The 24,664-nt window shown below is 45.7% G+C and overlaps 1 protein-coding gene across 5 annotated transcripts in view; it reads right to left on the bottom strand.

Annotated features, from left to right (window-relative positions):
- Positions 1-24,664, bottom strand: part of LOC135500828 (integrin alpha-PS1-like) — a 39,638-nt gene that overhangs the window by 11,305 nt on the left and 3,669 nt on the right. For 4 of the 5 annotated variants that reach the window (XM_064792483.1, XM_064792485.1, XM_064792486.1 and 1 more), the window contains exons 2-13: positions 11,301-11,425; positions 8,699-8,778; positions 8,157-8,354; positions 7,737-7,908; positions 7,120-7,418; positions 6,279-6,420; positions 6,064-6,152; positions 5,612-5,892; positions 3,086-3,278; positions 2,639-2,791; positions 2,238-2,320; positions 1,973-1,987 (exon numbers count right to left, since the gene is read on the bottom strand). In XM_064792483.1, coding sequence (XP_064648553.1) covers positions 1,973-1,987; positions 2,238-2,320; positions 2,639-2,791; positions 3,086-3,278; positions 5,612-5,892; positions 6,064-6,152; positions 6,279-6,420; positions 7,120-7,418; positions 7,737-7,908; positions 8,157-8,354; positions 8,699-8,778; positions 11,301-11,425 — 1,830 coding nt within the window. The remainder of the gene's footprint in view (positions 1-1,972; positions 1,988-2,237; positions 2,321-2,638; positions 2,792-3,085; positions 3,279-5,611; positions 5,893-6,063; positions 6,153-6,278; positions 6,421-7,119; positions 7,419-7,736; positions 7,909-8,156; positions 8,355-8,698; positions 8,779-11,300; positions 11,426-24,664) is intronic. The other variant, XM_064792484.1, reaches the window with a different exon arrangement.

Below are 24,664 nucleotides of genomic sequence, written 5' to 3'. Positions count from 1 at the left end.
TATAGTACCTGTCACTGGGGATGTGACAGGTCTGGGGAGGGAGAATAACGGACCAACTGTGCTTGTCACATGGTAGTGTACCTTACATCCTATAGTACCTGTCACTGGGGATGTGACAGGTCTGGGGAAGGAGAATAACGGACCAACTGTGCTTGTCACACAGTAGTGTACCTTACATCCTATAGTACCTGTCACTGGGGATGTGACAGGTCTGGGGAAGGAGAATAACGGACCAACTGTGCTTGTCACATGGTAGTGTACCTTACATCCTATAGTACCTGTCACTGGGGATGTGACAGGTCTGGGGAAGGAGAATAACGGACCAACTGTGCTTGTCACACAGTAGTGTACCTTACATCCTATAGTACCTGTCACTGGGGATGTGACAGGTCTGGGGAAGGAGAATAACGGACCAACTGTGCTTGTCACATGGTAGTGTACCTTACATCCTATAGTACCTGTCACTGGGGATGTGACAGGTCTGGGGAAGGAGAATAACGGACCAACTGTGCTTGTCACATGGTAGTGTACCTTACATCCTATAGTACCTGTCACTGGGGATGTGACAGGTCTGGGGAAGGAGAATAACGGACCAACTGTGCTTGTCACACAGCAGTGTACCTTACATCCTGTAGTACCTGTCACTGGGGATGTGACAGGTCTGGGGAAGGAGAATAACGGACCAACTGTGCTTGTCACATGGTAGTGTACCTTACATCCTATAGTACCTGTCACTGGGGATGTGACAGGTCTGGGGAAGGAGAATAACGGACCAACTGTGCTTGTCACATGGTAGTGTACCTTACATCCTATAGTACCTGTCACTGGGGATGTGACAGGTCTGGGGAAGGAGAATAACGGACCAACTGTCACACTGTAACTGTTGTGTACTTTGATAGCACCTGTACCTGGGATCAGACAGAGATGGGCCACAAGTTATCTTTGGCTTTATCGTCCGAGTAACCAATCATAGAATCATAAGGTGAGACTTGTGAGAGGCAGGGCAACTTGGGGTGGGAGGTATGGGCTGAAGATTGTCTGGGGCAACTTGGGGTGGGAGGTATGGGCTGAAGATTGTCTGGGGCAACTTGGGGTGGGAGGTATGGGCTGAAGATTGTCTGGGGCAACTTGGGGTGGGAGGTATGGGCTGAAGATTGTCTGGGGCAACTTGGGGTGGGAGGTATGGGCTGAAGATTGTCTGGGGCAACTTGGGGTGGGAGGTATGGGGTGAAGATTGTCTGGGGCAACTTGGGGTGGGAGGTATGGGCTGAAGATTGTCTGGGGCAACTTGGGGTGGGAGGTATGGGTTGAAGATTGTCTGGGGCAACTTGGGGTGGGAGGTATGGGTTGAAGATTGTCTGGGGCAACTTGGGGTGGGAGGTATGGGCTGAAGATTGTCTGGGGCAACTTGGGGTGGGAGGTATGGGCTGAAGATTGTCGAGGCATTGAACAAATGTCGGGATGGTCAATGCTGAAGAGACTGGTGCAATGTACAAAGGAGAGAATGGAACACGGCAAGTCAGGTCTTAAACAGAGGTCCCAAGTAAAACGGAGAGTAAGAGAAAACAGAGAAAGTGCTTTCATTGTGGACGAGGCCAACTGAAGAGAGAAATAAGAAGGAGTGTTTGCTGTATTGTCCAATAAAGCTTCTTAAGAAAAGAAAGATCATTTTGGCTTCCATGCAGAATGGGACTGATTGTGCACGGGAGACACATGGAGGTGGAAGAGATTCCTCACTGCATTCAGTGTCAATGTTGTAACCCTCCCTGGTAAATATTCTCTCGTAACAAAGGAAAAACATGGCACCTTCCATCTAAAAGCACTGGTAACCAACACTAGAAAAGTTAGAGTGTGGTACGAGGTGGTCTTAAAGCTATGAAGGTATCCGCCCCCAGCATAAACACAAGGCACACGGTACAATCACCACCACCCTGTCTACTTGCAGCAAATGCATAACATCTTAGTTACATACCGTGCGAAATCAAGCCTGCAATGAAATATGTCAACAACATGGAATTAGTCAACATGAAAACTTGCCTTTCGTTGCCTTTTATGTCAGTATCAGTGCCAGCCATGGAAATGGCTGACACTGGTCAAAGTTTCAACAATGGTCAAAGTTTCAGTCTAATCCACTGACCTCCACCTTATCACTTTTAGCAGATTTTATATATCATTATATGTGTATATATCATTATATATTTTATAAGAGGAGATGCTCATAAAAGTAGTACACTTACCTTTCCAGGTTGTCAATGCTGTACGTCACCTCAAGGTCACTCCGGCACACATTGTCTTTGCCACAGTTCTTCTCAAAGTCAAGCTGAAAGAGAAAGTCATGAATGTATTTGTCCTTTGAATATACCTGGTGCCTACACAAGCAAGCACCTCCCTGGAGAAAGTCATGAATGTATTTGTCCTTTGAATATACCTGGTGCCTACACAAGCAAGCACCTCCCTGGAGAAAGTCATGAATGTATTTGTCCTTTGAATATACCTGGTGCCTACACAAGCAAGCACCTCCCAAGAATGAACAGTAGCTGGCGATGGACTCTTTCTGAGGCAGAATCTCAAGTCAGAGACATTTGACTGGTGTATATAAACCCACCTATGTAAACTTATAGCATGCAGGACAACATACCATGTACATCTGTGTGGCATCCTTGGAGTTATATGTAGGGTAGTCATTGATCTCAGGGAGTGGTTGTCCGGGGATGAGTGGGGGTGGGATCTTCTCTTCCAAGCCGTACGTGATCATGAAGTTGATAGGGTTCAACAGATCCTTTGTTGCCGGCTGAAAAACATCAAAATGTGTGTTACGTCATAACAGGTTGTCAGGGTGCTGGGGAGGTCAGGAGATGTCAGTGTTACGTCATAACAGGTTGTCAGGGTGCTGGGGAGGTCAGGAGATGTCAGATGTAAACAATGGTTACAGTTGAAATCAGGAGGTGGTTTAACAGGCGCTGAATAGATCATTCTTAAAACTCCCTGTTACTCATGATAGAAGAGCCCTGAGGATTGAGGGAGGGGTGTGCCCGTGTTCGAGCAGCTCTTGGTGGTAAGTTAGGGTGTTCCTAGTACAACTCACATCAATGAAAGCCTCCTCGTTGATACATTTCTTCATGTTGCGATCTTGGGTGAAGAGTTGAAGCGTTCCAGACACCTGGTAGCGTTTCTCATTATCCTGTGCCTGTTTGAACATGACACGGGAGAATGAAAAGCCACCTTCGTATCTCTCAGCGATCACTGTGTAATGTATGGTGGGCCTTACTGCTGCAAATCTGAAAACAAAAACAGTTCAAAGATGAGGTTAAAGTTTCAAATATTTGTCAACTTTTAGGTTGTTTCCTTGCTTACCTTTGGATACTGACTGTTTCCTTACATGTAGGTTTTATGGGAAGGGGGTTCTAGAAGATAGGGCAATCATTCTCACTGGGATTAGCTGAATGGATGTGACAGCATGCCGACAGGTTAAACTCAACTGCTTATAAAACAAGGTGATATCAAACCAATGGCTGGAAGTCATCAGAGTTTGAAGTAGGAAAACAGATTCACATCATGTTGAATAAATATATGGTTGCGATCAGCATAACCTGTGTGTATGAAATGAGTGGTCCCACCACCTCTGTAACATTATAAGTGCAACCATTAATGGAGTGAGACTGATTCCCTAGATTCGGGGGGGGGGGGGGGGCCTTCATGCTCATGTGTTGGCTTGTGGGGGGACCCAATCTCAACATTACTTAGACTAGCCCCTGTGGCTGTATCTGTGAGTTTCTTCCAGGGTGTGTGCTTGTGCATGGGGGAGGGGGATGACAAATACAGGCAGACATATTACATTTCTATAAATCTTCACCACACTCCTCCTGTATGTTTCAACAATGACCTTAGTTTATGTCAAGTTAGGATAGAGTTTAGCTGCTAAAAGACCCAAGGAATTATAACAAGAGCTTATTAGGTGTAGCTGACACAAACTGGCAACTGTTACAGTTAGCTGGGATGCTTGAAGAGACCATTCTCAGGCCTTAAGAATAGAGACGTATTACTACATGTAGTGGTTATACTTGACAGTCTAGCATTGAGAATCCCCCCCAAAAAGCAAGAGCCCACTTGCATGGAGATACTAACCAATCTCTCACCAGCTGAGAACAAGGCATTAATGAGGTACCACATGAGTGTTATAAGCCCGTCAACCAAGGTCAACAAAATGAACAGGTTAAATATAATGAATGGCTTTATTCTCTGTAATAGATGATGGAGTTGCGACAGTGACAGGGCAACTATGATATGGCATGAGGTGGAGAGCATACATCCAACAAACAAGCTGCCAGCCTATGGCAATAACTTCATGAGTTCATCCTCGACACGACATTCTGTCTGTATCCAAGTTAACCCAGCCACCTGGATATCCACAGCAAGTTTGTTGAATGTATGCATCAGAATTGACTGTAGCTTCCTTCAAATACAACTTCTTAAACCGAGGGAGGTCAATATCGGTGTATTTACTGAAGACGAATATTTATCAGAAATCTTAGGAGTTGTGGATGTTAAAGTGAGACAATGACTGGTGTATTTGGAAGAAACGCAGCCTGCTTCTATAAGCATGCAGGAGGTGGGTAGAAAGCTTAGTCGAATACAAACCCAGATTGACTAGATGACGGAGAAAGAGAAAGAAAACAAGGTCAGCCAATCACAAGCAGACGTCATGCGTGGTGCATTAAACCATGCAACGTGTATCATACAGGGTGGTTCAGAATAAGAGCCAGCAAAACGATAGAGCTTGTGCAGTAACGTGACTTCTGGTTGATGTCACCATCTTACACTTCACCATGACGTCACCATCTTACACTTCACCATGACGTCGACACCTTACACTTCACCATGACGTCGACACCTTACACCTCACCATGACGTCGACACCTTACACCTCACCATGACGTCGACACCTTACACTTCACCATGACGTCACCATCTTACACTTCACCATGACGTCGACACCTTACACTTCACCATGACGTCGACACCTTACACTTCACCATGACGTCGACACCTTACACTTCACCATGACGTCGACACCTTACACTTCACCATGACGTCAACACCTTACACTTCACCATGACGTCAACACCTTACACTTCACCATGACCTCGACACCTTACACTTCACCATGACGTCGACACCTTACACTTCACCATGATGAAGTGTGACCCATTGGATCAGTTTGACCATCATGAAGGTGGGCCAATTTGTAATGACGTCATTTCCGGCATCCTGTACGTTCTCCGATAGTTCAGAAACCAAACTTATACAACAAAGTGACATGAATATATACAGTAATGGGACAAGTCGTGTAACATCATGAGGTCAGGCCCGAGTGACTGCCCAGAACATGGACAACCTAAGGGAGTCTAGTGGAAGCGATCATGCAGGAAGATGTGGAATAGGTATGTGAAGGAGGTCATTCCATTCAAAAAGGAAAGTCAAATAAACTTGACACACAAAGCAAAGTCAACACAGAAGAAAGATATCCCTCCGCAAGTCTTCATTACAATATGCTCATTCATAAGAACAAACTGAAGATAATATCCCCCTGGTGGTGAAGAGTATAACTTACTTGTTCTTCGGTTCAGCCGTAAACCTGAAACACAGCTCCATCTTGAAGCAGATACCAGCCGCACACGTCTCCTGCTTTGGGTTGACCATCTTGGGAGACGTCTTAAACTCAGAGAAAATGTTCACGACTGGTCGCGCCCGGAGGAGAAGGGCATGATTTGATTCGTACGCACCGACTAACAGATCTGGGTAGCCATTGTGGTCCATGTCCTGTCCACCTGAGAGTGAGTAACCAAACGTCTTCAGGTCCGAGGGACCTTGGATGCTGGAGGCTGGGATCCTCTGCAAAGGGAAGAAATACTGGTTGGTTGGATGGTTGGTTAGGGTTGTGGGTGACTGAGCAGCACTGGTAAAAGAAGTTGTCTATACCTGGATCTAATCCACGCATCAACTGGCGTCAACTGGCAGACGTTCCCACTTCCCACTCAGCTCTGAGGTCTCATGCAAACTAACCTGTGAGTATTCTGTATTGATGCCATCTTTTCCACCATTGAAGATATACACTGTTCCATTCCCCTCATAGGGGGCGCCAACAGCAAGGTCTGAAAGAAATCAATGTCCATTTAAGACAATCTTACAAAACTACTAAAACACCAGAGTTCTCTCATCCGATAGAATTCAATTGTTTAAGCACTTTTCCTGAAAACAAAACCCGGTTGTGACCTCACCATCATATCCATCCCTGTTCAAGTCTCCCAGGTTGGCCAGTGAGAATCCAAACCGAGCGTGCTCACAGCCAAGTTCCATACACTCCTTCTCATTCATGTTGCGGCTGGTGATCTCGACCGGCACTGTCTTGTCTGTGATGCCCTGAACGAGAACATACAAACAATCAGATATCAACATAAGGCAATAAACACTGACCTCTCCCAGAGTCACTGGGTCGATACGTATGGTGCTAGAAACTCAACTCACACGATGCACAATGACACAAGAGAAAAAGAGTTTGGACCAAACCATCCCATGTGGAGCCCCCTATTAAACCATCCCCATTTGGAGCCCACTTGGAATCCCTTAAATCCAAGCCCCCTCTTTCTTCAGCTATTTGAAATCATGGACATCAACAGCCTAACTGAGGTTGTATCTTTCTGCACAGGCTTGTAGCTCATGACCATGACATCAACAGCCTAACTAAGGTTGTATCTTTCTGCACAGGCTTGTAGCTCATGACCATGACATCAACAGCCTAACTAAGGTTGTATCTTTCTGCACAGGCTTGTAGCTCATGACCATGACATCAACAGCCTAACTAAGGTTGTATCTTTCTGCACAGGCTTATAGCTCATGACCAGACATCAACAGCCTAACTAAGGTTGTATCTTTCTGCACAGGCTTGTAGCTCATGACCATGACATCAACAGCCTAACTAAGGTTGTATCTTTCTGCACAGGCTTGTAGCTCATGACCATGACATCAACAGCCTAACTAAGGTTGTATCTTTCTGCACAGGCTTGTAGCTCATGACCAAGATATCAACACGAACATCCACAAAAGCGTTTACCAGCTTACCTGAGGCAATGAGTTCATATAGATGTAGATCTTGCCACCAACACGAGTGCCATGATAAAACGGAGCTCCAATCACCAGATCAAGGAGTCCATCATTGTTGACATCAATCGAGAGAACCTCTGCCCCGAAGTACGACCCAAACTGCTCGCCTTTAAGGATATGCTGCGGCTCAAACTTAAGATACTTGGGCACTTTGTTCTCGGTGAATAAGACAACACGGCCAGTCTCGTTGGCGCGTGGCGACCCTGACGCGTACGTCATCTCATTGTTTAGGAATTTACCGGCTGTCACTGAGTAACCTGCAAGAAAGAAAGCTTCTTTCAAACATAGCTCAACAGAGATGTTTCCCACACTCACTGCAATATCAGCAGCAAGAAAGTACTACATGCACATTATGGCCTACAGTTTCTACATTCAGTCTAACCTGCAAGCAATAGGCTATGATATCGTGTTGAGCACAGTGGCGTACTGGGTCAGGCAATCGACTGTCAATCCAAGGGTTTGGTGAGTGGAGACCTGGTTTCATTACAACTCCTGTACTCGACTTGAAATGTCAACTTAGTGTCTGATTACAGCGTCGTCTATGAGACAATCGACATGCTCACTCTCTGACTTACCGAGATACGAGTAAATATCAACAGGAGGGGGAAGATCGGTCGCCCGTTTTTGGTTTTGTAGTGTGCTTTTATACCACCAGGTGTCAGCATTGAGGTTGTCTTCAATAGAATTTTTGAAGATAGCACCTCGCCAGTTGTAAGGCCCAGGTGCCCCAATAAGAATACGATCATCCTAAAATAAATGAATTGTTAATAAATGGCAGCTATTATATCAATCAAAAACTTTAAAACATGCCATTGTTTTTGGCTACCATGGACATGGCCTGTAGTTAGCGGGACACATGAGGTATGCCTTTTAAGATGGCCTAAATATACTGAGGGTGAAATAAAAAGTGATATTTATAGGACTTCAAAGTTCAATACATAGGAATTAGTTCTATTTCACATGCCCCTTTAAGGTTAAATAACAACCAGGCTTACATCGGTAAGAAATCCGCTAGTACCAGCCTGGCAGACTCCAAACTCCTCATGGCCACTGACCACTGAGCGTCCACTGCACGGATTGTGGACTGAGTCCTCATCTAATGTGTTATATAACGTGTAACATAAACCAAGACCCCATATAAACTGGATGTCAGTACGACTTGGTCCTATATGTTTATATCGATGGGCACACGCCTGCAATAGAGAAAAGTCACATTTAGTAATCATTGTCTCATATAACAATGATCTCCAAAAGTCATTACTTTAATGAGTTATCTGTTGTTCGATCAAATTACATGCCATAAAACATCTGATATATCATCATCACTGATTATATGACAAGGTAATAACACTCATAACCTTTTGTTTAAACATCAATTGTTCAAACTGTGCAGTTTACAGCTCACCCCAATCCTTTCATGAGCTAAAAACCTCTTGCTGTCTCGACTCAATTCAGCTTTGTTCACCAGGCTTTTCACACATTCAAACCATGTTATTCATGCAATGCTTTTGACCCACAAACACGACTCCCCACTCACCAAGACTTTTTTGCCCGGCCCCTGACTTTTTACCGTCACACCCAGCCATTCATCCTCTTTATCCTCTCCATCTAATGGCGCTGAAATCAAAAGTTTGAAATGATTATATCATCCAACGATCTGTCCACATCCATTTCGTGGCAGCTGGGTTGAATTTCGCACCAACTAACTTTCCACCTTTTACAAACAACTGCAGAAGCCTGAACTCTGTTGTACCATGAGGCCACTCAAAGTCTTGACTCTCTTTTACATGTTCTGCCATTGCATCAACTCTAAGTCGCCATCATTTCGTCAGTTCCATGTGTTGCTGGTAAGAGTATCTTTTAGCCAAGTAGGTACATGAGTACACAGAAGCAAGCCAGGTTGAAGTGTGAGCTCTTCCACCACATAATGGCAGCTCTTTCAACTGTTCCAAGATCCCAATGGAATGGTGGCATATACCAACTCCATCTACTGAACCTGGCACTGGATGATACAAGAGTGTGCTCATTGTTTGGGGCTACTGAACCTGGCACTGGATGATACAAGAGTGTGCTCACTGTTTGGGGCTACTGAACCTGGCACTGGATGATACAAGAGTGTGCTCACTGTTTGGGGCTACTGAACCTGGCACTGGATGATACAAGAGTGTACTCATTGTTTGGGGCTACTGAACCTGGCACTGGATGATACAAGAGTGTGCTCATTGTTTGGGGCTACTGAACCTGGCACTGGATGATACAAGAGTGTGCTCATTGTTTGGGGCTATCATCAGGTTTTCAGTTCTCCTTTACCGATCTAGTGCTAGGAAGATCTAGACAGAACATCAAATTCAAACTGGAGATTAGTTTGCAGTGCAATAGTCTCATTGAGTGTGAAGTGATATTATGGACAATCAAACAATCTGTCTAAACAACAAGTTTTGTACCGGGATCAGTCGACTTCAATACCTACACGTGACCAGTCACAGAGCATGACCTGACTGTTACGACACACTCAACACACTAACAGAAACAAGTAACATGTTTTAAATGAACACATTTTTCGTGAATGAAGATACAATAATACAGATAATCAAATCAAAAGCACTTGGTGATGATTAGGTATCGATCTGGATGAAGGACACATCAGGCCTCTTTTTCAAAAGACTGGTTGGGGAAATGTGCTAAAACATGGTCACTTTTTGTTGCATCCCAGAGGTTGCAGCGTAGGCAAGTTCAGAATGGCAAGCTCAAGTGACGAATCCCCTCTGATTTCATCAGTTGAAAAAGAGGCCAAACACACAAGGGAAGGACAGAAAATCAAACATCTCCTGTGATTGTTTTCCAGTCCTTCTCTTTGAAAATATCCCACACATGAATCGTGTGAACGACTGACTGTCGTTACCCTACCTTCTGTAGTTCCTCTACCATCATATTCTATGAAATAATGACAAGTTATGTTAAAGACGGCCAAAATGTTGTCGCACAATTTTGAAATTCATTTTTCCATTCATGAGCCAATGGTTGAGAACACCAAGTGCCAGAAAGCTCACCAATGCCTAGTGACACAACATCAACAGCATACATCACAGAAGACTTAAGTCTCTTACAAGCTTACACCAAGTGTTCACGTCCAAACACATTCAGTGCTTACCACAAGGGCATGATGGGTGTGTACTATAGGACATGTAGGATGTGACATTGTGAACAATACACCAAGTGTTCACGTCCAAACACATTCAGTGCTTACCACAAGGGCATGATGGGTGTGTACTATAGGACATGAAGGATGTGACATTGTGAACAATACACCAAGTGTTCACGTCCAAACACATTCAGTGCTTACCACAAGGGCATGATGGGTGTGTACTATAGGACATGTAGGATGTGACATTGTGAACAATACACCAAGTGTTCACGTCCAAACACATTCAGTGCTTACCACAAGGGCATGATGGGTGTGTACTATAGGACATGAAGGATGTGACATTGTGAACAATACACCAAGTGTTCACGTCCAAACACATTCAGTGCTTACCACAAGGGCATGATGGGTGTGTACTATAGGACATGAAGGATGTGACATTATGAACAATACACCAAGTGTTCACGTCCAAACACATTCAGTGCTTACCACAAGGGCATGATGGGTGTGTACTATAGGACATGAAGGATGTGACATTGTGAACAATACACCAAGTGTTCACGTCCAAACACATTCAGTGCTTACCACAAGGGCATGATGGGTGTGTACTATAGGACATGTAGGATGTGACATTGTGAACAATACACCAAGTGTTCACGTCCAAACACATTCAGTGCTTACCACAAGGGCATGATGGGTGTGTACTATAGGACATGAAGGATGTGACATTGTGAACAATACACCAAGTGTTCACGTCCAAACACATTCAGTGCTTACCACAAGGGCATGATGGGTGTGTACTATAGGACATGTAGGATGTGACATTGTGAACAATACACCAAGTGTTCACGTCCAAACACATTCAGTGCTTACCACAAGGGCATGATGGGTGTGTACTATAGGACATGAAGGATGTGACATTGTGAACAGAGACATGGATCTGATAGTCGGTCTTTTCTTGGACGACTTCTGACATGAGCAGACATGGTGAACTTACGCTCAGCATCTATTCGTAACTGGGTACAGTCTGCTGTTAATGTAGTCACCGGACATCGATAGACCACGCCTGTATTCCGCACTGGACCACCAACCAAATCAGACTTTGGAGCACCAACTAGAAGTCTGCAAAATAAGAAAGAGATCATCTTGATTAGCTTTGATTGTGAAAACAGCAAGAAAACATGACCTCATGTCAAGATGTGGAGTTGTTTGAGGAGCGGACACGTTGATGAGCCATGGCAGGACATGGTCTATTAGCCAGGCAGAGACTCTGTGCTGGTCTTGGTTGAGGTGGCCATCAGGCATAATGCCTCAAGGGGTTAGCCTTCTTCTAATATAAGTGTCACTCCAAGGGGTTTCAGTCTATCATGGGATATTTCAGTTGGCCACCACATGCCACAGTTGATTCCATTTGACCTACTGGAAAAAGTAAGAAGGAAACATAATCAGTGAGTTTGTAACTAATTTCATTATAAAATGGGTTAACAGTCACTTCCGTGAAGATACCTGGTTCATGACGAGTGCACCTCAAGCACCACTTGAGAATCAGATACACTTCACTCCCACAACTTCCGCAAAGTCTACAACTCAAATAGCCATACCAGTCACCAACCCGTTTCCCTTTTACTCAAGTGGGGAGGGGTTGTGGCGAGGGTGCATGGTAGGTGCCACCTTACAGCTGGGACGACACATCTAGGTGCCAATCCAGTAGGTCCCCCCCACCAGCTATCAGGGCATACCCAGGCAGTCACAGGGTTCTCTTGAGGACAAGTCCTGAACATCTGCGATAAGGAGCCCCATCCCAAACCCCTGTAATCTGTCCCATTCGCTCGACAGTCACACCCGGTCTGTTGATAAAGTCGAGTTGTTTGTAGTCTCCATTAGGCTGGTTATGTGGGCAAGTTTGATCTGGCCAGGGAACTCCCGTACTAGAGTCTCTGCAGAATGTTTTATCAGGGGAGCTCTAACCCTCAAACAGTCTCTGTTGGTCTATCAGTGACCTAAAAGCCACAGTGAACTCTGCTCCATTTATCAAGGCAATCTCCATCAGTGCGCCCGCCACATTTCATATGGTACTTGTCAGCTTGAGTTTAGACTGATAGTAATTACATCCATCATGTACACATACTTGATTCAACCATGGAATACTGTATACTCAATACCAGAGACTACAGGTTGAAAAGCAAAATATAGATTTTCAAATCTCTCTTTCACCGATAGTGAGATGAGACATTTCAACTTGAACATGCTGGAAGGCACAGTTATCTTATTGTGTCAAGGTTATAACGATGGCAACGAGTACTTGTTTCCTCCTGATGATGATGGAAGTAATGTGCCTCTCTGCTGAAAAATCAGGTTGGTTGGAAGAAGGCTGGGTAAGACTTTCAAAGGGCTGATGTTGTCAAATTCACAATGCAAAACATTTCAAATCTTGGTAGAATAATGGTTGATGAAAATCCCAATAACATGATCTTGGTGTCCCAAAAAGACCATTCCTCCAAAGAGATGTCATAGTCTGATGGGGTTAATGATTCCATGTGCACATGCTGGCCATCACAGCACCAATTAAACACTGCTACACATTCCTGTGAAATGATTCAGTGGAGGAATTTACCCGGAATATCTCCATTAGAAGAGTAGCAACATCAAGTTCCTGTCTGGCAACTGAGTAGATACAGTTCACCCATGAGTACAGTAAGAGGGGTCTTTTACACACCCCAGACAGACACATCAATAACATCCCTTTATCTTCATCAGTTAGGCCAAGTGTAGGCCTATATCTTATTCATGGAGCCATGAGTTGTCAATGGGGTCAATGAGTTTCAGTAAACTGCCTGCAGGCATCTTTTTTTACCGTGCTCAAGGTCAGGTCAGTATTACACCCATTATTACCGGGTGCCTTCAAAGGAGAGGCTTTTGCTAGTTATGGGCAGCCTGCCATTGCATCCTCCTCAGATAGGCTGCATACCTATGCACCACAAGCAACGTAAACTACACGCCTCCCAAACCTTCCCCTAGAGTTTTTTTCATCTGATTTCTTGAGGAGCATGCAAGTCTTTTGTTTACTCAGTAAACACAGTGTTCGGTTTCTGTTTCTGCCACTGAGCAAGTCCACCACATCATCAAACATGAGGCAAAGCCTTTTCCCAGAAGGTTGCTGACTTAGTGCAGCGCTCCTGGAATGATCAAACATGTAGCCCAACAACTCATCAGACATCATGACAAACTCTCAAATGCTCCCAGAAGCTTTCTAAGCCAGAAGTATTCTAGCCAAGGGTCAAGATAACTGTTCTGAGAATAGTAGTTGTAATTCATTGCCACTTATAGAGCATATTCTCTCAGATGAGTTTCAATGTCAGCCTAATTAGCATTAATTGCTTCCGTCTTGTTGGCTGTCCTTGTGTCACAATAGGCCTACTCATGGGCCAATTAGACACACTTCAAGTCACATACTGGCTGTTAGCTATGCTCTACATGTAGGCCCAAAGCACTGATCATAACTTGTGGTGTGTGTTGTAGGGCTTCATTCATGTCGATTCTTTTTTAAACCAAAAGAAACTTAGCAAGTTTTAGAAACATGAGGTAACTAGACAGTCAGCTCGATTTGGGAAGTCGGCTGTCCTAGAGAGTTCCACCATTAAGGGGCCCAAGAGGTTGGCTGTCCTAGAGAGTTCCACCATTAAGGGGCCCACGAGGTTGGCTGTCCTAGAGAGTTCCACCATTAAGGGGCCAAGAGGTTGGCTGTCCAAGAGAGTTCCACCATTAAGGGGCCCAAGAGGTTGGCTGTCCTAGAGAGTTCCACCATTAAGGGGCCAAGAGGTTGGCTGTCCAAGAGAGTTCCACCATTAAGGGGCCCAAGAGGTTGGCTGTCCTAGAGAGTTCCACCATTAAGGGGCCAAGAGGTTGGCTGTCCAAGAGAGTTCCACCATTAAGGGGCCCAAGAGGTTGGCTGTCCTAGAGAGTTCCACCATTAAGGGGCCAAGAGGTTGGCTGTCCTAGAGTTCCACCATTAAGGGGCCAAGAGGTTGGCTGTCCTAGAGAGTTCCACCATTAAGGGGCCCAAGAGGTTGGCTGTCCTAGAGAGTTCCACCATTAAGGGGCCCAAGAGGTTGGCTGTCCTAGAGAGTTCCACCATTAAGGGGCCCAAGAGGTTGGCTGTCCTAGAGAGTTCCACCATTAAGGGGCCCGAGAGGTTGGCTGTCCTAGAGTTCCACCATTAAGGGGCCAAGAGGTTGGCTGTCCTAGAGAGTTCCACCATTAAGGGGCCCAAGAGCTTTGTGGTGGTCGTTGGCCAGTAGCCGCCTCATCTATGCATGTTTTACATGTAAACTCTACAGTTATTGGGTTAACTGCAGGGACTGACATAAAAACAGTTGCTATTATATGAAAACAGCAATCATGTGCTCAACCAGCACTGGGACATAAAAACATGCCGTTTGTTACTCAATTACTCATAGAGAACTTGGATATTTCACAAAGCAGAGCATTGCAGTTCTTCTACCCAGCAACAGAGCAACCCGCAGAGAGACACTCTGACACCAACTCGCAAATAAAGAAAGCTTTCCACACGTTTTCGAGAGAGAAAAACCGTTGGTTATTGAACTGTCTGAGTGTTATTCACAGCTCCACAGGGAGGGACTGATGCAGTTACAAAGCTTCTATATGATGTGGCATACTTTTTGTCCAACAAACGTTGACATGTTTTTTATTCATGAAGGCTTCCCAAGCTAGCAGAAGTCATGCAGAGTGTCTTTGCTCGAGGACAAAAGCTTTTTTGGAAGGGATTATTTTTCAATAATGACATTATCTGAGTGGTTGTATACCATGGGGGCGGGATGGCATTGTATTCTGACAGAGCGGTTGACCTCATTTTAGGTTGTTCAACGCTGACCGCAGACAATAAAGATGCTCTTTTTGCAGCACACAAAATCAATACACCAGCTATCTAGGTTGGGATTTGGACCATAATGGGTTCTATGAATATTTTGATGAGATATATAATCACCATTTTGAACCATCTGTCGGCAATGACGATGACTGTCAATGCACCCTAAGCATGATCACAAAGTTTGACATCAAGTCAGAGTCATCATTGACCATCCACATGCTCCTCCCACTAGCCCTACATCAGAGTCATCATTGACCATCCACATGCTCCTCCCACTAGCCCTACATCAGAGTCATCATTGACCATCCACATGCTCCTCCCACTAGCCCTACATCAGAGTCATCATTGACCATCCACATGCTCCTCCCACTAGCCCTACATCAAGTCAGAGTCATCATTGACCATCCACATGCTCCTCCCACTAGCCCTACATCAGAGTCATCATTGACCATCCACATGCTCCTCCCACTAGCCCCTACATCAAGTCAGAGTCATCATTGACCATCCACATGCTCCTCCCACTAGCCCTACATCAGAGTCATCATTGACCATCCACATGCTCCTCCCACTAGCCCTACATCAAGTCAGAGTCATCATTGACCATCCACATGCTCCTCCCACTAGCCCTACATCAAGTCAGAGTCATCATTGACCATCCACATGCTCCTCCCACTAGCCCTACATCAAGTCAGAGTCATCATTGACCATCCACATGCTCCTCCCACTAGCCCTACATCAAGTCAGAGTCATCATTGACCATCCACATGCTCCTCCCACTAGCCCTACATCAAGTCAGAGTCATCATTGACCATCCACATGCTCCTCCCACTAGCCCTACATCAAGTCAGAGTCATCATTGACCATCCACATGCTCCTCCCACAGAGTCATCATTGACCATCCACATGCTCCTCCCACTAGCCCTACATCAAGTCAGAGTCATCATTGACCATCCACATGCTCCTCCCACAAGCCCTACATCAGATAGTAAACAACTAGAAGGTTACACGCCAATGCATCTTCTTTGGGCTCCTCTATAAGTGAAACCATTCCACTGACTTCTCCATGAAACATGTACGTGATCTACTCTTTATGGTTTAGACCTTGGGCGATACTTGCTTGAACGAGAGGTATGGGCACCCAGCTGATTTTCACCTGAGAGAGATGTAGTGGAGGATGGGTTCACTTGTTGCAGGCAGATCATTCAGGGTCAAACCATGATTGATCTGTGCTGGAAGCCATCCTGAGCATGGAGCATGCATAGGTTAGTGAGAGAGTGTTGAGGGCAGATCATACTCTGCGTCAAGTCACAATCTCTTCCTCAACTGAAGGCATACTGACGCACGCCTGACATGCTGCCTCAAACTGCACATGAACAATGTATGCACACTCGTTTCAGCGCAGCGGTAACCTATAGATATGATAGGGCACACACTGATTAAACCATCATATACACCAGTAATTGGCTTGGACATTGAACATTGGATGGTCATTTGATTTCTATTCATGTTATTTAGAGTGATTTAAACCCAGCATGATGAGGATGGAAACTGGTCAAGTAATGGAAGATCGAAAAATATTCCATCAAGACTGAGACCCATTTGAAATTAAACTATGACCACTCTACTGGTACCCTAGCCCTTGGTCCCCTGGCCCATGTACTGGTACTGACCAGGTTGAACATGAATGTTGACATCCCTGGCTCTGTGTGCCAGCACCATCCATACCAGCAGCCATCTTCAGATGGAGGTCTGGAACCATGCGTATGTCCAGAGTATCTTTCTATCATTTTTATCTACTGAGTTTATCATCCTTTTATGATACTGACATTGGCCATGCTTGCAGAGCACTTCCTGTGTTGGCCGACCACTTCAATCCTACGACACATCCATTTCAAATGTAGCTTCAATCAATGATTTGGTGTTGAATGTGACTTCATGGAGACTTTTGTGGCCAAGCCATGCGAGTCCACTGGCTAACGATCGCATCAGATCAACATCGACTCAGAACTCAGACGATTGCCTTCAGGAACAAGAGACAAGGCAGAGATAAGAATGGCTGGCTCTCTCGCAGCCATCACAGGATGTTAGTACCACCAGATGACAAAAGTCCAAACTATGTCAACATGTTGGCTGTCGTTTTACGTTTGACTGGAGGAGCATGGATATCTTCCTGCATGTCCTGATATCACCATAATCATGAACTGATCGCAATCATTTGAATAATATCCTCCCTCATCGGAATCACACATGCAAATCAAGTCATCGACACGAATAGAGAAAGGTCGTTATCAACTCTTACAACATCAGATGTGAGTTATGGAGGATGACCATGAGCAGCATGGCGCCACACCCCTGGCTGTAACATTGTTAGTAAATACTGGTGATAAATAGTGCCATTTGATTGATAGTGTTTAGTGACCGCCATTTCCACTGTTTGTCACATCTGCTATCAGTTGCCCCATCCCTCCTCTTGCCTCATCCCTCCTCTACGCCTCATCCCTCCTCTCCACCTCATCCCTCCTCTCCGCCTCATCCCTCCTCACCATCCCATCCCTCCTCTCCGCCTCATCCCTCCTCTCCGCCTCATCCCTCCTCTCCGCCTCATCCCTCCTCTCCGCCTCATCCCTCCTCTCCGCCTCATCCCTCCTCTCCGCCTCATCCCTCCTCTCCGCCTCATCCCTCCTCACCGTCCCATCCCTCCTCTCCGCCTCATCCCTCCTCTCCGCCTCATCCCTCCTCTCCGCCCCATCCCTCCTCTCCGCCTCATCCCTCCTCTCCGCCCCATCCCTCCTCTCCGCCTCATCCCTCCTCACCGTCCCATCCATCTCCCCGTCAGTTATATGAAGCACAAACAATGCTGCATGCAGTTCTATCATTTTATTAAAGAGTATAAACATGACAAAACTGTTCCACTTTACTGAACTAATTCACATCAACAATACGAAACCTTGTTAAGTTTGAGGCCGGGTGATATATGAGCTTCCACTGTGATCAGCATGCGATTGCTCACTTCAAGTTCCACACAACCATGGAACATTTTCCCCCCTCTTGCTTTAGTATCGGAAGGCTACCGCTCGCACATAGCATCATGGGCTGACACTCTTCACCTCAAATCCAACTCGGTTGCATAGCAATTCCCTCCAGCCACAGCTGTGGCTTGTAAGGCAGGTTCGCTGGTTGTTGATTTCTTACATTATTCATTGCAAGGGATCCGATTTCAAGGCTTGTCTAAACTCATTCAGTTTATGTAGGAAATCATAGGTTAGGTATGCAGGAACGGGTCCAAACCAACATCATTATCGCAACCAGAGACTGGCTGAGCTTTCTTCTTGTTCACTTATTCTTATAGAACATGTTATTACTTTCCAGTCACGACTAAATCAGTTGTTTGGGCGGAGTAAAGATTTCATCAACAGATGATGAATCGTGGCAAAAGGAGAGGCATTTGGTACAGAGTGGTACACCTTCTGCCATGCTCTATCTGGCGATGTGCAACATTCAAATAGTATTACGGTCCTTGCCACTAAGCGTAAGACCACCATGTTGGTTCAGCATCTAATATTCACCAGGTCCTTTGTGCCGATGTCAGAGAAATGAGTCAACTCTTTCTACCATTGTTCCTGGGTTATATTGCTCCCTGCAGGAGTCCAGCGATTCAATCCCTGACACTTGTCATTGTCAAGAGATATGAACGGTCAAGACATATGAGCGATGTAAGGTTGAACTTCTGCAACACCATCACATCTCATTCAATGACGCAACTATTACAAAGTGACTGGCCAAAGGTCACATGTTGGGTGGTTTCCGACAGGTATCGAACCACACCACACGATGCCACAAGCCCAACACAACATCAAATAGCCTCTGGCCAGTATTACCCGTAACTCCAGCATTAACAATTGCAGGTCACACTGCCCTGAAGAGAATCAGTCATCTTGCCTTGGCAGTATCCAGGGGTGAACTATTCCTGGCTGATGTCAGGATTGAGAACCTCAAGAATGCCACTGTTGAACACAAAGGAGCAGACATCATAAACAGCTTGATATCTCAACACTTAACGATTTGAACACACCACAATAGGGCTTCACAGGTCACTGTGTCTATCACAAGATGTTATATCTGAAAGAGATGACACTTCGTTTGTCTCCTCTTTGATAAAACTTGCCAGACATGGTGCGCTTTTGTTAGTTAGTTTATTCCAAAGTCCTCGTTTATGAATTCAACTGGTGTTGGATCGATTTGGCTCATGTGATACAGAACTCACGAGTGTGGAGCAATGCCGTCCCTGAGGTGACCATATTCAGCCTCACTCTGACAGCTGACTGATCAAGGTCAAGTACACTTAACGACTTGGGCCAAATCACTTCTCCAAAGTAACGGTAGCCACCTATCTCACTGGCACCCTATATTGCAGGCTTTGGGGCTTGCAAAGCTCTGGCTGTATGTTGCAAGCACCCCATATTGCAGGCTTCGGGGCTTGCAAAGCTCTGGCTGTATGTTGCAAGCACCCCATATTGCAGGCTTCGGGGCTTGCAAAGATCTGGCTGTATGTTGCAAGCACCCAGAAAAGTAGAGCATCTGTAGGTGAAGTCAATATACCTGACCATAGACAAGTAAAATAGATAGGCCTACAACTGAGAACAGAAAGAATGCTCCATACAGAATCCCGCAGCATCCACAAGAATGAAGGAAGTGATGAAGTTTGTATTTGACCATTAGGCAAGCGCTTCAGAAGCCTCCTCTGGAATGAGGCCATGTTTGCATACCTTTCCAAGCCAGACATCGCCACGATTATTGATAAATTACGATAATGCAACATCAGAAGCGGTTACGATGATATCGGTAATGATGATAGCCTCGGCTGGATGATATTAGCATACCATAGCATCAATAAGAAAGTGGAAGTTTTTTCTGTCTGAGTATGACTATGCAGTGGAAATGTTTGCTGTGTCGTTGTGAGAAATAGGTGAACTGTTCGTCTCAACTGTAAGCCTAGCCGATGAATGAACTCTCTTCATGCGCAAAATACACTGCAGATAATAAGCCAAACACACCAACACACCTCTGTTAGTCAAGCAATGTGGGCAAGTTTTCAAATCGAAGGTAGTCTATGAGTGTAGACGTAAATTTTTTCTCAGTTTTCTAAGAATGGCACACTGACTAACCTCTGCCCACATTATCTTACCACCATTATGGCCGTTATCAAACAGAAAGACCAGGATTGTTTGAAGGCATGCTCAGCAAGATTCCCGCACCCCATCGGGTTCCAACAGATATCTCTCCATGGAGGGGTCGACCTCCTTTCACATAAGTTATCAACGATATTGAGCCAGTTGAGAAAGGAGGAACAATGTGATTGGGAGCGGGGAGTCAGTCGTATCACAAGCGGTTGGAATGGAGTCACTTGGTATGTTGCTGTTCTTGGGCCAACTCAACGTCTCAAGGAGTAGAGTGACCAATCCCCACCTCAACTATCCTCACAATCAAGTTGGCCAACGATGGCTCCAACTCAACGTCTCAAGGAGTAGAGTGACCAATCCCCACCTCAACTATCCTCACAATCAAGTTGGCCAACGATGGCTCCTTGCTTGTCCTATAAAAGGGCAGTAAAACAAGGCTTTACCTCATCATTGAGGTCTGAATGACATATCCCCCATCACAACCTTGACCGTCCTCACAAAAAAGACGCCAATGAAGGATCCTTGCTTTTCCTACAATTTACTACAAAAGGACGAAACAAGGCATAACTGCTGATTGAGATCTGAATGTTAACCAAGGGCACACAGAGAAGCCCAAGACACACACAAACTTATTGGGGGTCTGATGACACTTGAGGAAAGTGTTACCAAAGAATGAAAACAAAATGTCAGGCTAAGTTAAACATTTACTGCTATTTTGGTTGGAATTCAGGGCCTACTCTAATGACCTAGAACTTAGAAAGCCATAAGGGAGAATTGAAGAGCAGGCATGGCACCTAACAAGGGCATGTATGGTGGAATACGGAGAAGTGCTCTGGGGCAACCCTGCACTTTCCTGTGGGTGAAGGTGCCAAGGATTGCTTTCCAAAGATTCCAATCGCACTATGGGTGTGGCAATAAAATCTCAACTTAAGCAGTGTAAGCAGTGGTCAATGCACTGCATGCAGTCTCACAAACTTTCAATTGCTTCAAAAAATGAGTCAAGTATGGACCACAAGACTTTGAATCATCACCAACTGCCAGCTGACCCTTATAGTCATTCGGTTGCATTTCGAGGGATGTATTGTAAGAGTACATGTCAATAGTACATTCGGAGGCATTCAAACGAGGATCAGCCAAATAGTGGAGGCAGAGCCAATGATGTTAGACCGATGATGTCAGCCACCCTGACAAGTCTGACAAGCTCTGCTTCTCATTTCACCATGATTTCACTCCATCAACTCTATTATCTTTACACCAACAGCCATCAGAGAGTGGCAAAGTTGCCCACCAGGCTGGCAAAACAATATTAGCAGTCCGGTCATTTTCATTCTTAACATTTTTCATATAGACTTTTGTCTCATACATGATTGTAGTCATTAGGCCTCAGGAGTGGCCAAAACACACTTTCATTATAAGTGAACTGCCATTTAATACTGACACAATAGGACCTTAAATGACAAGAGTGAATTCATTGTCAAGAATTGCACTGTAATAGCTTGGCTAGCTAAACACCAACACAATGTAAATCCATTCAGACAAAAGGAATGAAGTAGCTCGGGTCAATTGAGTTTGACGCCTCACACTTGGATCAACGGGACTGAATCAGTTTCACAAATGAACTAAGCCTTCAAATGAAGTCCAACCATTGGCAACATGTTCTCAAGCGATGTGGTGACATTGGCCCGGCTGTCACAACAAGTCTCAGCTGAAGGGTTACTGGCACATCTCACATGTCTCATGTATCAGCCTAATCTCAGGTTGATCCAATTGTTACACCATCAGACAAGGAACTTTAGAAATCAATATAAACTATGACATAATATGGCTGTTGTTGACCACCTCGGGACAGGTGGTTGTGAGGTTAGACTTGTGTGATCCAACATAAGTTGGACCAATGAGCTAGTTAAAGAGCTTCATCATTGAAATTCATTTTTTTTAACTGGCAACACATACACAAGTATTTTTTGAAAAGTGTTCACCAGAGTTGTTCTGAACAGCTCAGCTGCCCGACTACTGTTTGATGGTTGGGGATGCAGCCCTGAACCCAACTACATGGTCAATAAGATGTGTGTCTGAATGTAAGTAAAGTAATGAGTCCAAGATAACTAAAGACACAACTTCTCACTTGGTTTTGAGCATCCTCTGGTCTCATTATAACAAGACAGATATGAATCTTACATGGAAATATTCATCGAGATTTGATCTAAGCCTGATCTCGCGATACCAACGCATGAGTCAGATTCATTACCTCCATCAATATCCATTGACTCTATTTACAAGGTTCATTATTACACCCGAGAGGGGATGGTGCTGCAATGTACTTTATAGCTCTTCAAACGTTGACAGATAAATGTGGTTTGCTTCACAAGTGGACATTTCTGCTACTCGTTGAATTGAGTGAAAGAGGGACTTGGCGGGATCACATTGCTGGATGATTAAATGATGGTGGAGTAACTCGCCCTTCTCATTCTTTCACCAACAAGTTCTCCCCATCTTTGAGACAGAAAGAGTTGCTGCATTTGATTTCGGCACCAATTTGAAGCAGGCCTATCTGGGCCATGTCTACTGAATGACTACTTAGTACTTGACCAAGCTTTTTCTAACTGGGGTATTCATTACGGATGCATGTATCAGGTCAAAATAATTGTCTCGGCCAGAGTGGTAATGACTCAATCTAGCATTCTTGTCCTGTTATTAAAATTCTCTGTCATCATGATCATTGACAAGTGGTGAAATATGCTTGTACTGCATGACATGTTGGCCTACTCTGGCAGAAAAAGGCAAATCTAACATGTGTGGAGAATGTATACAAAGCTTGCAAATCCAAGCTGTAAGAAAGATTTCCCATTACTGAACCAGTCCATTCATAATGAAACCTCCAGTGCATCAAACCTGCCCAAAGATGATGAACTGCCTGCCAAGGGATGATGAACCGTCTGCCCAGGGATGAGTGAACCGCCTGCCCAGGGATGATGAACCGTCTGCCCAGGGATGACATGGATGAGTGAACCGCCTGCCCAGAGATGATGAACCGTCTGCCCAGGGATGAGTGAACCGCCTGCCCAGGAATGATGAACCGTCTGCCCAGGGATGAGTGAACCGCCTGCCCAGGGATGATGAACCGTCTGCCCAGGGATGAGTGAACCGCCTGCCCAGGGATGATGAACCGTCTGCCCAGGGATGAGTGAACCGCCTGCCCAGAGATGATGAACCGTCTGCCCAGGGATGATGAACCGTCTGCCCAGGGATGAGTGAACCGCCTGCCCAGGGATGATGAACCGTCTGCCCAGAGATGAGTGAACCGCCTGCCCAGGGATGATGAACCGTCTGCCCAGGGATGAGTGAACCGCCTGCCATGGGATGAGTGAACCGTCTGCCCAGGGATAAGTGAACCGTTTGCCCAGGGATGATGAACCGTCTGCCCAGAGATGATGAACCGTCTGCCCAGGGATGATGAACCGTCTGCCCAGGGATGAGTGAACCGCCTGCCCAGGGATGATGAACCGTCTGCCCAGGGATGAGTGAACCGCCTGCCCAGGGATGAACCGTCTGCCAAGGGATGAGTGAACCGCCTGCCCAGAGATGATGAACCATCTGCCCAGGGATGAGTGAACCGCCTGCCATGGGATGAGTGAACCGTCTGCCCAGGGATAAGTGAACCGTTTGCCCAGGGATGATTAACCGTCTGCCCAGGGATGATGAACCGTCTGCCCAGGGATGAGTGAACCGTCTGCCCAGAGATGATGAACCGTCTGCCCAGGGATGATGAACCGTCTGCCCAGGGATGAGTGAACCGCCTGCCCAGGGATGATGAACCGTCTGCCCAGGGATGAGTGAACCGCCTGCCCAGGGATGATGAACCGTCTGCCCAGGGATGAGTGAACCACCTGCCCAGAGATGATGAACCGTCTGCCCAGGGATGAGTGAACCGCCTGCCATGGGATGAGTGAACCGTCTGCCCAGGGATAAGTGAACCGTTTGCCCAGGGATGATGAACCGTCTGCCCAGGGATGATGAACCGTCTGCCCAGGGATGAGTGAACCGTCTGCCCAGGGATGATGAACCGTCTGCCCAGGGATGAGTGAACCGTCTGCCCAGGGATGAGTGAACCGTCTGCCCAGGGATGATGAACCGTCTGCCCAGGGATGAGTGAACCGTCTGCCCAGGGATGAGTGAACCGCCTGCCCAGGGATGAGTGAACCGCCTGCTCAGGGATGAGTGAACCGTCTGCCCAGGGATGAGTGAACCCTTGCAGACATGTCAGACATGTTAGACCTGAACGAGCAAACCAGG

Source organism: Lineus longissimus, chromosome 16, assembly GCF_910592395.1.
Source record: "Lineus longissimus chromosome 16, tnLinLong1.2, whole genome shotgun sequence".
Classification (NCBI taxonomy): domain Eukaryota; kingdom Metazoa; phylum Nemertea; class Pilidiophora; order Heteronemertea; family Lineidae; genus Lineus; species Lineus longissimus.
This window is presented reverse-complemented; position numbering and strand designations above follow the sequence as displayed.